The following is a 13,975-nucleotide window of genomic DNA, read 5'->3' as shown; positions in this document are numbered from 1 at the left end:
TTTATCAACACAGATTAAGACATTGGTCTAAAAGGCTTTGATTGTTATCCAAATTCCAGAGCTAACGTCACATGTTTAATACAAGCTTTACACTAAATTTCAGATTTTAAAAGGTATTTTGTTAGATTATAATTTTAAAAGACTTCGATTAGTATCCAAATTCAAGAGACATGTTTAATACAAACGTTACCCTAAATTTCAAGCCTTACACTAAATTTCAGGTTTTAAAAGATATTTTGTTAGTTTAAAAATTTAAAAAGCTTCGATTAGTATTTAAATTCAAGAGCTAACATTACATATTAAATATAAGCGTTACACTAATTTTCAGGTTTTAAAAGATATTTTGTTGATTCAAAATTTATATATTTATCTCTCGGCTTATGTTAAATGGTCATATATCTTTTTGATATATTTATTATATCAAATATAGTACCCCCTATGTTTTTTAATATTTGACACACATATTTAGGTGCTTTGATAATATATTTTAAATTATATTTTAATTTTTTTTATTGTGAATTAAAATTTTAGTTATATATTTTTATTTACAAAAAGAAAATTTAAAATTGTTAATTTTAGCTATACGGTCAAAACACTTAAAGACGTGTTCTAAAAGTTAAAGCGTCAAAAATTAAAAATAAAAGTTAAAATGTCAAATATTAAAAAACAGAGGGAGGAAATTGATGAGTATTTAAATAAATTTAAAGAAAACTATAAAATTGTAGGATGTCTTCTGTGAGGATTAAGTCCATGATTTTTTTTCTTCTTTCTTATTCTTACTTCATTCTCGTGAAGGGGGCTCGGAGAAGTATAAATGTACATATATATATTCTCATCGACCTCGTAAACACACTGTATTTAACGTGATCTCGATCACTTCCCTCGAGTAATCTCCATGCATGATTCAATCCCTCCATTATTTGTTTTCCTCAACATAATCTATACATACAGCTATTTGCATTTGCAAATTATGCATATATCCCGTGAAATGTATACTTTACAAATTTCCATGGCCTAGAAAGTAGAGATCATATTTGGCAAAAACAAAATGTTCGTGAACCTCTTTCACCACTTGGGGACATAATGGTCACGCTAACCCTATTATTTTAATCGCATGCAATTGCATTGATTATATATCAGCAAAACGCCATACAAAATTACAAAGAGAGCAACAAACTAGTACTACTAGCAAGTAAGTACTCAATTCAAGAAGCCAAATAAGAAATTAGAAAAATTAATAGATCGAGGTCATTGATTCTTCTTCTTCTTCTTCTTCTTCTTCTTCTCCATGAAGAAATTACAAGGTTGTGATATTGAAGCCATTGGCATCAATTACACTATCCCTAACCAAAACCAAAACCAATACCAGTCACTTACAATCACTAGCAAACAAAATAACCATGAGTTACAAGTTCTTCAACTCGAAGAACAAACATTACCGAAAGTTGCTAATCATCATAGTGCAACAAACCCTAGATTTCGACATGTTCTTAAAGATGTCACTTGCCGTGCCAAACCATGGGAGATCCTCGCCATTGTGGGACCAAGCGGCGCTGGAAAATCATCGTTGCTTGAGATCCTTGCTGGCAAACTCAATGCACAGAGTGGTTCGATTTTTGTGAATCAAAAGCCTGTTGAAAAAGCAAGGTTCAAGAAGTTATCTGGCTATGTTACACAAAAGGACATATTATTTCCACTCCTCACTGTTGAAGAAACTCTAATGTTTAGTGCAAAACTCCGGCTAAGTCTTCCGGAGACTGAGCTTAGATCAAGAGTGAAGTCATTGATTCAAGAGCTAGGGTTATGTCATGTAGCCGGATCACGAGTTGGTGATAACCGGATCCGAGGAATCTCTGGGGGAGAAAGACGGCGGGTTTCTATTGGTGTTGAAGTCATACATGATCCAAAAGTACTAATTCTTGATGAACCAACATCAGGTTTGGACAGCAACTCAGCTTTACAAATCATTGACATGGTGAAGACCATGGCCGAGACACGTGGCAGAACCATTGTGTTGAGCATTCATCAGCCAGGGTTCAGAATAGTGAAGCTGTTCAATTCAATTCTCTTGTTGGCTAATGGATCAGTTTTGCACCATGGCTCAGTGGATCAGCTCGGAGTTCGGTTAAACATAATGGGATTACAGCTTCCTGTTCAGGTAAATATTCTTGAATTTGCAATAGAGTCTATTGAAACAATCCAACAACTCCAATCTTCAAGAAACCAACTAGTAGTTCATCAGGAAACAACTCATGTTTTAGCTCAACAACAATTTCCATCTAGTCTACAAAACAAAGTAGGCAAGTGCACTTTACAGCAATTATTTCAACAGTCCAAGGTTATGGATGAGGAATTTGTAATGTTCGAGAATGTTGGTGTTCCTGAACTTCCCATTGGTTTTGCGAATTCGAGGTTAAGCGAAACCCTTATCCTCACTCAAAGATTCTCCAAGAACATTCTTAGAACTAGGGAGCTTTTTGCTTTCAGGACAATTCAAATGTTAGTAGCTGGTGTTGTATTGGGGTCAATCTTTTACAATCTTAAAGATGATTTGGTTGGAGCTGAGGAAAGGGTAGGTTTATTTGCATTTATACTGACTTTCTTGCTAACAAGCACAATAGAAGCTCTACCTATATTCTTGCAAGAAAGAGAAATACTAATGAAGGAAACATCTTGTGGAAGCTACAGAGTCTCATCATATGCCATAGCTAATGGACTTGTTTACTTGCCATTTCTACTAATACTTGCTGTTTTGTTCACTTTGCCATTGTATTGGCTCGTCGGGCTTAACCCGAGTTTCATGGCTTTCTTTCACTTCTTACTGCTCATATGGTTAATTCTCTACACAGCCAACTCAGTTGTGGTGTGTTTCAGCGCTCTAGTGCCAAATTTCATCATTGGAAACTCGGTGATTTGTGGAGTAATGGGGTCTTTCTTCTTGTTTTCCGGCTACTTTGTGTCGAAGAGTGGGATGCCAAAGTATTGGGTGTTTATGCATTACATCTCTCTTTTTAAGTATCCATTTGAAGGGCTACTGATAAATGAGTTTTCTGGAGGAGAAGGGAAGTGTCTGGAGTATATGTTTGGCAAGTGTATGGTGAGTGGAAAAGATTTGCTAAAAGAACAAGGGTATGGGGGGGAAAGTATATGGAAAAATGTGATTATTATGGTGTGTTTTATTTTGGTTTATAGGTTCGTTTCTTATGTGATTCTCAGGTGTAGATGCTCTCAGAGGGGACTCCGAGAGACTTCTTGTATGATATGATGATCAATCTTTGCTTTTGTTTCTGCAAATTTGTCCAAATAATTGTAATGTAAACTTGGAAATTAAAATATATCTTACTATATTTTGCTGCAAAGGTAGTTTCACTTGATGCAAACATGTACAATCCAATTTTATAAAGTACAAGTTTATAACAAACATAAAGTAGTACAAATAGTTTGTGGCTTTAAAAACAAAGGACAAATAACCTAACTAATGTAAGTAGGAAAAGATAGTGTGTGGAATGGAGCTCCAAAATATAATTGAGGAGCTTAGTTGTTTATATTATTTTTTAAAAATGAATCAAGAGACTGTTGTGTTGTAGTCTCTTCGAACAAACTCTTAAAGAAAAATAATGAGGATAACAAAATATAAAGTCTTGACAATCTTTTAGCTGGCTCTCGGGCGATCTTCAACATTTGTAATTCAAAAATTCAAATTTGGATCATATACTGATTCAAATTTCTGACCAATTCCAACAGTGTGATCAAAATATTTGATTTAAATTACTTTTTATATATAATAATATATAAATATTATATTAAGCAATTTTATCTTAAATTTATCGTTTAATCATTATTAACAATTTATATAACATTTCATAAATTAATTAAATCAAAAAAAATTGTTACACATAAAAATATTAAAATTATGTACTTAATTCTCGAAACACACATTTATTTCAATAATTAACTTACAAAATTTTCAAGTATCAAAATAGTTTGATCGACTAAATCAAAATTTTATGTTTTTAGTATAGTTTTCGAGATATTTTGTGTGTTGTAATTTCTTTTATGCATTTTATGTACTTTTATTTAAATTTTAATGAAATTATATTTTCTCATTATTTTAAGTTTTATTTTAAAAATAATTTTTTTAACTATTAATTATATTCTGGTATTAATTATATAATTAAAAAATCAAAAATCAATTTAAAATCTCATAAACTACAAAAAAAATAAAATTATTATTTTATATTAAACCAAGTGATCCAAATTTGGATCTGTAAACATTCACTAGTGTTCACTGAAAGTTGGAATGAAATTTAGGTAATCTGCCCCAAATTTGGATATTTGAATTATTGTTGGATTTGCCCTTACAATCACCTTTTTTTTGTTCCAATGGGCTGGCCCATTTTTCTTCCTTAAAATATATTATAATAATTTTTCGTCTAATACAGGGGATCAAAAAAGCTAATTTACTCCAACAACATTTCATATAATGGTTACCTATAACATATAAACAATATTTATTTAATATTTAAATTTTCATTATTCTAAATTTAAATGAATTTCAACAATTATAATATTCATCTAAACTAAATAACTTGTAGTTATCAAATTTAAAATATAGCTTTTGACAATAAATAAAAAATAAAAAATTATAGGGACAAAGACGGTTGGAGTGCCATTTTTTATGCTCAATCCATATATTTGTTGTATTATAGTTAAGGGCTCTCTTGGGGGTTGGAGATGTTTTAATAACCACCACATATCTCTTACTTCCTTTAAAAATTAAACTATTCACTACCAAATCTTTAATTCAAATATTTGTTGTAACAAATTTGAAATATTAATAATATATATATATATATATATTTGTATATATTAAGGGTCAAAATAAATATTATTTTTTGAGTTGGCATGACAGTCTAGCATGGAGCATCTGAGTAGAGATGCACAAAAAACCCAGGTTCGAAAATCTGGCCCGGCCCGATCCGGTCAAAATCCGGTCAAGCCCGGCCCGGTCCCGGCCCGGACTTCGGGTCTCGACGGGCCCTATATTTTTAGGTAAAGCCCGGGCTTTGACCCGACCCGATTAAAAGCCCGAAAAAGCCCGGTTATAATCTGATTATTCTAATATATTTTCTTATATATTTATAAATTCACATTTACTATAAATATAAATAATACTTTAAACACAAATATATTTACATATATGTGATTGCTAATATTATTTATATACTTCGTTGCATAAATAATGAAAGAAAATATAATAAGTACACTATATATATATTTGGATAATATTGTTATCATAACAATGATAAAACATGTTATTCTATAAACATGTTTATTTTTTGTCGAACTTAAATATTTTCAACGAAGTAATGTTTTCATAAAATATTTCATGTAAACTAATACATTGTTACGATGATCTAGTTGCTAATACATGTATTCTTCGGAATCTCTAATAATACTCGATCCGATTTAAATTAGAAAAAAGCCCGGCCCAAAAAAAGCCCGGCTAGGCCCTCCTTGAGGGCCCAAACGGGCTCTGACATTTTCGGAATGCCCGGCCCAGCCCAGCCCGGTCAAAGTCAAAGCCCGAAAAATCCGGCCCGGTCAAAGCCCGGGCTTTTTAAAGCCCGGTCAAAACACGGTCCGGTGGGTCTTTTGTGCATATCTTCATCTGAGTGTCAAGTTAATAAAATTTGGAACTTATGTATGGGATAAAGTATTAGTGTTAAGTGCATCAACAAGTCGTGATATTTTTGATGATTTTTGGATTTGTTGTTATTCAAATTAAATATATTTGGATCAATCAGTTTGGACTTATTTTGAATTTAGAATTGAAACTTTTGACCCAATTTAAAAAAAATTGAAATTTGACGTGAGTCGTCGAAAATAGTCAAATGATATAACACTCTAGTGGTCAAATTATATACTAGTGCCAAAGTTAAGGGGGCTTGGCAACTATATACTACTCTCTTCGTCTCGTTATACATTTCCTTTTTTGACTTCTAATATTGTTCATGGTAAACGATTTACTATTAATTTACGTCTAATCTATAAGATCAAATATAGTCATGAGTTATCTTGTTGAATTCGTATTCATGAGTACTTTAATATAATGAAATTTTTATATTTAATACTAATACGAAATTAAAGATATTAACGATCAAAAGTGTGTATTGGAAAACGTGTCTAACACAAATAGGATACGTTTTTAGGGACGGAGGGAATATTACACGGTACTGCTAGTCTATACTATACTATTATAAGCGAAACCATATTTAGTTTGGTCGGTCGGTTAACACCTTCCTAAAATGTATGTTAACATCTTTCAAAATAAAGTTTAAACCAATATAATTTAGTTAAAAAATTAAATCATGTATCTCATATAACTACAAAATCTATGAATTATTATCCAACTTAAATTTCTAAATGCACCCAACTTCTTTCTTATCTCTTTTGTAGGGAAATAAAATGTTAGGTCACACATACTGTAGAAGGGGGGTGAATATAATGTTTACTACAATCAAATCGAATATAAGAACTCAAGGAATAGAACACAGATTTTATTCAACACAATAAACTCGGTTACAAAGAACTGTTCTCTCTCAGTGATGAACAAATTATCACGAGAGCTGCTAGGGTTACAAAAAATAATGACTTCGATTAAGATAACACATATAGTGTAAACCCTATGTCTGTGTTTATATACTACACAATTACAAGATAATGTTCTAATTGATATCGAATATAATTCTGCTTCCTAAAATATCAATCAGTTATCTTTTCTTCCAAGTATTCTATTCTTCATAGAATTCTTTCTTCATGCATATCTCTTCTTGTGTTTGTCTTGATCTTCTTTCCTTTCAATCAGCCGCCTGCCTTATCTGAAAGTCTCCTTAAGTCCTGATATTATCTCCTGATAACTTAAGTTCTGATAACTTAAGTTCTGATATCTTAAGTCCTGACTTCAGTATAAGTACTGATTTCCAGTTAAGTACTGATTTGTCCTGTTAAGTAAGATTTGAAAACTTAAACACAAATCATATTAGTCATGACATCACAAATATATCTAACAATCTCCCCCAACTTGTAAATTAGCATAATATACAAGTTCAACAGATATTTGATGATGTTAAAAACATTAAGTACAAATGCATGAGAATTTGACTAGATAACTACAATTTACCATCCTTATAGCTTTACCATCCTCAAGGTCTGATAACAGCTTCAGTCTGTATACACTTCAGAATTTAAGCAGTTGTAGTTCTTTGACTTGGCTTCAATTTCTGATCTCTTTGATATCAGGAGTTGTTCTGAGATAATTCCTTAAAAGACTTCTCTCAGCATATTCAAGTTCATTAACCATCCTACTTTTGGCATCTTTCAATTCAGTTGTATCTTCACCAGTTTGAAAAATAGCTGCTCTGAGATCATTTATCTTAGCTTTTCTTATCTCCTGATCTAGTCTGATCAGATATGCCTTGTCAGACTCTAGATTGAATTCCACAGCCTTATAACCCAGAAAAGTAGTTATGATCTTAGCAGTGTTAGGCTTCATTTCAACAATATCACCTTTGTGATCTTTGTACTTGGGACAATATGTGATGTCAGACTTTACAGAGTAAAGTTTCTTCTGTCTTTGAATTTGTGACTTTAAATAACCTGCAGCACTATCTGTTAATCTGTTTCTCACTTGAAGTAGGAATAGAACTTGTTCCAGTTCTTCAAAATACTTCAATGGAATAGCATTCTGCCTGATATGGTATACCCTTCCATCTGTTATAAAATATAACAAGATATGTTCTTTCAAAACAGAATGGTAAACCATTTGTACAGATTCAAGTCGATTCAATCTCTCAGGAGTTGCTCCTACTCCTGGTTCACCTAAGGAAGTTGGATCATTGATAGTGTTGTGTACTCTTCTTTCATCAGAACTACCCAATCAAGATTTATCTCTTGCTTCCTTTCCTGTAACAACTCTTGCTTCAAAACCACTTGTTGCAGTCTTCAAAGGTTGAGTCTGTTTAGCTTTGGTGAATCCTGGTAGGAGTATCTTTGAAGATTTAACATGAGCAATGTCAGAGGTTTCCTTTTCCTTATCTTCTGATATCAAGTCAACTTGAGCTATGTCAGAGGTTGCTTGCTTCACTGTCATATCAGAACTTACTATATCTTGACTCTGAACAACATGAGCCATGTCAGAGGTTGTTTGAGAAATCTTCTTTGTCATCAGAGTAAGACTAGCATCTTCTTCAGTTATTTCTTCATCCATGACTAGCATATAAACCTTTACAGGTTCATCAACTTTTTCTTTGCCCTTGGACCTTGGATCAATTTCCACTTGTGATTTGGATTTGGTTGCCTCAGAATTTGTTCTTTCCTTTATCACAATACCCTTAGGCTTTGGAAATTTCTTTTCAACAACATAAGCTTTAGATTTTGTCTTGACACCTTCTGCTTTGAGTCTAGCTTCTTCTTCCTTTAGACTCTCAAAGTCCATTCCTGGATTTTCTTTAAGAAATAATTCCTTTGAAATTTATTCATCAAGTTCCAGATGTTCACCAGAACTTATCCTTTTACCAGTATCGGAACTTGTTCCTTGACTTGTAATTCTAGCTTTACTTGATGAAAATCCTTTGCTTTGACCTTGACCTCTACCCTTATCAGAGTTTCCCTGGTCATCATTTCCATCATCCTTTCCCTTCAGTGTCTGAATAGATTTGTATTTGGACTTAATCATTTTCTCCCCCTTTTTGGCATCAGTAGGTAAAAGAAGAGAGACAAGTAATTCCACTGAGGATTGGATCTCATTGAGTTGAGTCTGCTGAGAAGCTTGATTCTTTAAAATTTCATCAATCTGAGTTTGTTACTTCTCCTGAGTTTTCTCAATGTAGGCAATTTTGTCAAAGGCTGGCTTGAAAAATCTATTCTTTTCAAGTTTCATATTCATATCTTGCTGGATCAAGGTTTCTTGAATTTTATTCACCTTGGCATGAGTTGTTGAGTGTTGACCTTGAAGGTGCCTAGTACTCAATGCAGTAACTCTCAGCTGTGCCTTGAAATCATCATTTATCAGCATTTCATCAGCTTTTGCCAGATGCTCAGCAAGAATCTTTTCAGAAGGAACAAAACTAACTGTGTTCCATTCCTTAGTCCACTCTTGTCCTCTAGGAGTCTCACTCCAAGGTACTGGTGCTTCCTTAACAAACTTCTTGATTAGATCAACTTTATTAACTGTTTGTCGAGGTGCATGTCCTGATGGACCAACTGCAGCAGCATTTAGATTGGTAGCAGCTTCACCAGTAGTTTCCTTATTGGCAGCATCAGAACTTGCAGATCCTGCAGTATCAGCATCCTCTGATAAAATAGCAGTATGTGAGGCTATAAAGGCTTCAACATCATCCTCTAAATTCTAATCTGCGGCCAAGTTCTGATCAACATCCAAAATTGGAGTTGTTGGTGGAGTGAGTTGAATTGCTGGAGCTTCCAAGTACAAAACCTCAGGCATAATCAAGTTATGAATATCAATTTCAGCACTTGTACCTGGGTCTTCAGTATGTAGTTCAATTATAGGTGACACATGAGGTGTAGGCACTCTATCTTGAGCAGTTTCTGGTTGTGCAGAAGGAAGTGATTCAATAACAATTGATTCTGTTGGGATCAGAGATTCCTGACCCCCTTCCTTAGCTGCTTCCACTACATCCTCTGAATCTGACTCAACTATGTCCCTGTGAGCTCTCTGTTTCTTCAATTTCTTCAAAGGTGGAGACATTGTAGGAGCTTTATCATCAGATTTTAACTTTCTAAGCCTTTTGAGGGGCCTAGAACTCCCAGTTACAGTATCTTTCGAAGGGACGCGAGGAATGTGTAACAATTACAAGTAAAAATAATGACCCCTCGACTTCTTAGACTGATGTGTAATAATAACAGTCAACAAAAGATCTAAAGCCATAGTTAATGGGCACGGGATATAATAACAATTACTGTGCGCATGCAGTTTTTCAAGACATACACGCAAACCACTAACCCATAATGATTATGACTGTTTTATCTCACATAAAACAATTTCTGTAAAAATATGATCGTTCAAGTAATGACAAAATATAAACTAAATAAATAAATACTTCCACGTCAGCATCAGAACTTGATTATTATCAGAATTTAAAAGTCATCAGAATATGGCTTCTTAACTCGAAAAGTGAATGGTTATTCCTGTAATTCTTCACACAAATACTGATATGAGTACATCAGAACTTAATCATCAGAATTTCCATCAGAACTTGTCCTCAGAATTTATGCAACTGACACTTAAACTGTTCATCTAAAATAACATTTATCACCACAATAATTTTCATCATTCATATGGAGTGTATGTGTGCACATTAAGCTAAATATCTGACAAAGAGTAAAGTCTGATTCACTTCAGTACATCTTAGAAATAAGGCATAACTAAGAACTTTGCTCAAAATCTGTCATTATTCTGAAGTCTACAGTAGAATGAGTTCATGCATGAGTCCACCTCAACTGTTTTGTGCTCATTTTATGCATCTTTTGAAATTCCATTTTACAGTGGCTTCTCAGTGTAAGTGAGTCACGACTGCTTATCAGAATTTATACTGTTATCAGAGTATTTCTCCAGTAATCATAGAGTGTGAAAAGTCACCAAGAATTTTTTTTGCTTTTCTAATGCATATTACTTAATACCAGCAATGCACTTGGGTTTTCCTTTCCATATTTTTACTCTAGATCTCAAAGGAGTACCTGATATTTATTTCTTTTCTTTTTCTTTTTCTTTTGATAAGTGAGGCTTATCAATACTTAGTACATCCATCAGATTTACTAACATCAGAACTTAACATTTAAGAAGCACTATTCTAGTTTTTGACTTAGTAATAAGATACACAAAGTAAACTTAACTAAGCTCAATATCAGAATTTTCTTGTGTTAAAAGATTTCCACATAAACAATTACTTCAAACATGGGATCTTTAGTATATTAAAGACTACTAGGTCAGCATCTAACACAGTTATCCTCATTGGATTGAAAAGACAGAAACATTCATATCACTATCAGAGTTTAGAAATTCACATCAGACAACAATCATCACTTAAGCAAATTTCAATTTAAGCACAGAATACACAAAGATAGTAATATCTGTAAATACTGATCATAAAGTCTGATGTATCAGAACATAAACTAGGTCGATTTAGAGAAAGAACCTGAAACCATTCCAAGTTCATTTACCAATCTTGTAAAAGTAGCTTCACATAGTGGTTTTGTGAAGATATCTGCTAGTTGTTGATCTGTTGGAACAAAATGCAATTCCATTGTACCTTCATCCATATATTGCCTTATAAAGTGGTACCTAATGCTGATGTGCTTTGTCATTGAGTGTTGAACTGGATTACCTGTCATAGCAATAGCACTTTGATTATCACAGTAAATAGAGATTTTAGAAAATTCTAACCCATAATCCCGTAACTGATTCTTCATCCAAAGAATCTGTGCACAACAGCTTCCTGCAGCAATGTATTCTGCTTCTGCAGTTGATGTGGAAATTGACTTATGTTTCTTGCTAAACCAAGAAACCAATCTGCCTCCAAGAAATTGGCAGCTTCCACTTGTGCTTTTCCTGTCAATTTTGCATCCAGCAAAATCTGCATCTGAGTAACCTATTAGCTTAAAGTCTGATTCTCTAGGATACCACAATTGTAATAACCCCAATTTTTGGGAAATTTTTGAAACCCTTATGAATAGTGTTTTTGCTGAATGAGAAAACTTTTCATGCCACACTATGTAGGGGTTCTGATATGGATATTCTGAGATTTTATTAGTACTTTATATGGGATATAAGTGTATGTAAAGATCGTCAGAATCCAAATCCGAACACTTTAATTTTTCCCGGAAATACACTAGATACGGAAAGATTTGAGAAAAAGGTAACAGGATAAAAAGGATTTAAATTAAAGGATTATAGGAGAGGATCATAAAAGGAATATAATATATTGAGAAAGGTTAAGGGAACCTAAGTAATAAGATCCCGGGTATGATCCTTCAAACGATAAATGAAAACGAAAGTTAAGCGAACCGTATAACAGATCAGCGGTCATTAGGCAAACAATTAGGAAGTTAAGCAAAGGGATTAGAGGAAGTGATGTCACCCAACCAATGAGAAGAGGACAAGGAAGGGAGGATGACATAGCAATGTGATGTAAGCATGACATAGGGAAGGAGGAGGTGTGGTTGGTTTATAACCACACAAATATAAGGTTATTAAGGTAATTAACCAAAAACAAAACAAAAAACAACCAAGCTAAGCCAAACAAATCAAAAAACACAAAATCATTTCATTCTCATCATCTTGCTCTCGGCTTTTCATCTTTTTCAAGGGCAAGAATTTCAAAAATCAAGTTCCAAGCATTGTTAAATCACAAGGTAATTATCTAAGCTTCCTTGTACATAGATATGGATATGCTATAAGTTTAAGCTCCTAATTCCTTCACAATCTCTTCCAATAAATCAAGGAAGAAGATGGTGAATAGTAACCTTCAAGAAGTAACTTTAGTTTTCTTGAATTTTTATGAAAGATTAAGGTTATACAAGCAAGGATCAAGGTTCTTTTAGGCATTCAAAGCTCTTGGGTTGTGTTAGGAAGCTTCAAGGAGGTATAAACAACTTTCACCTTTAACTTATAGTTTGAACTTTGAATTTTGATGAGTTTATGGATGGATTAATGAATATATAGAAATATCCATGTATGTATAGCAAGATCCATGTATGTTAGATAGTTTGGTTGGATTTGTGGTGATTTTGGATATGAATCTTGGTTAATGGTTAATGAATCTTAAGTTATGGTTAGTAGATCATGTTTGTGGTTGAATAAGTTGGAAAACCTTGAGATTATGGACTGACTTTGCCTTGATATAAGTTGTGTTTGAGGTATTGATGATGGTTGGGTGGTTTGTAGTGAATTGGTAAAGAATTGGAGTGGTATAAATATTGGTAATCGCGTAAACATAGCCGTCGTAACGTCCGATTTTCTTTAGACTGTTTTGTGCATAACATTAGGACCCGAGGACCCCCTGCTAGAATATGACCACTGCCATGTTTAGATAGCTCATGTTACGAGCTTCGTTTTGATATATAGTTCGTTTGATTCCGATGTACGGTTTAGGAGAAACGACCGTTTTAAGTAACGGCGTTTCGCGAACGAAACTTTTCCCCTCGCCTTAATTTGAAACATAGGTTAAAGACCAAAAAGGGTTAATTAGTGTATGAAACAATTATGGTAAGAGTGTTAGGCAGTTGGTAAGACACTCGCGAAGGAATCGCCTTAAAACTTGTAATGGTTAAATTATAAAAAATGGTGGAGCCGAGGGTACTCGAGTGACTTAAGAGAATCAGTAAGCCCAAAGCGAGCGTTAGAGTCTAAGGTAGTTAGAGTATAGGTTTACAAGTGACTTTGGTTTAATTCCAACTTACTTGTTGTTTATAGGTTACCAGACTCGTCCCGAGCCTTTTATCACCCCCAGTCGCTCAGGCAAGTTTTCTACCCGTTATACTGTTGTTGTGATGTATATATGTATATGCATTATCTTGTGATAGATGCATGTTGGTTAATTAGCAAATTTTGTGATATATTGAAGCATGCTGATATGGTATATATATACATGCCTGTTTCGTATTCTTGCCATATATATTTGTTGGTTCAGTTGATAATACCTATGCTAGAGAATAGCGGTAATTTGCATATACCCTTAGTATAGGGACCCAAAGGTGAAAACATTTTCTAAAACCGGGAGTCGAGGATCCCGAGTAGATTTTATATATATATATTTATATATATATGGTTATAGTTTTCAAAACTACTAATCGAATAAGGTTTATTCGATAACTTTATTTTATTAATGAATATTATCTTGAATATTCATTCGAGGACTTATGACTCCTTTATATTATTTATTGAATATTACTTGGA

The 13,975-nt window shown here is 33.4% G+C and overlaps 1 protein-coding gene across 1 annotated transcript; it reads left to right on the top strand.

Annotated features, from left to right (window-relative positions):
• Positions 1–791: 791 nt before the first annotated feature.
• Positions 792–3,347, top strand: LOC141712836 (ABC transporter G family member 5). The gene has a single exon (XM_074515926.1). The coding sequence runs from the start codon at positions 1,289–1,291 to the stop codon at positions 3,263–3,265; it is 1,977 nt and encodes a 658-aa protein (XP_074372027.1). The 5' UTR covers positions 792–1,288; the 3' UTR covers positions 3,266–3,347.
• Positions 3,348–13,975: the final 10,628 nt, after the last annotated feature.

Source organism: Apium graveolens, chromosome 3, assembly GCF_009905375.1.
Source record: "Apium graveolens cultivar Ventura chromosome 3, ASM990537v1, whole genome shotgun sequence".
Classification (NCBI taxonomy): Eukaryota; Viridiplantae; Streptophyta; class Magnoliopsida; order Apiales; family Apiaceae; genus Apium; species Apium graveolens.
This window is presented reverse-complemented; position numbering and strand designations above follow the sequence as displayed.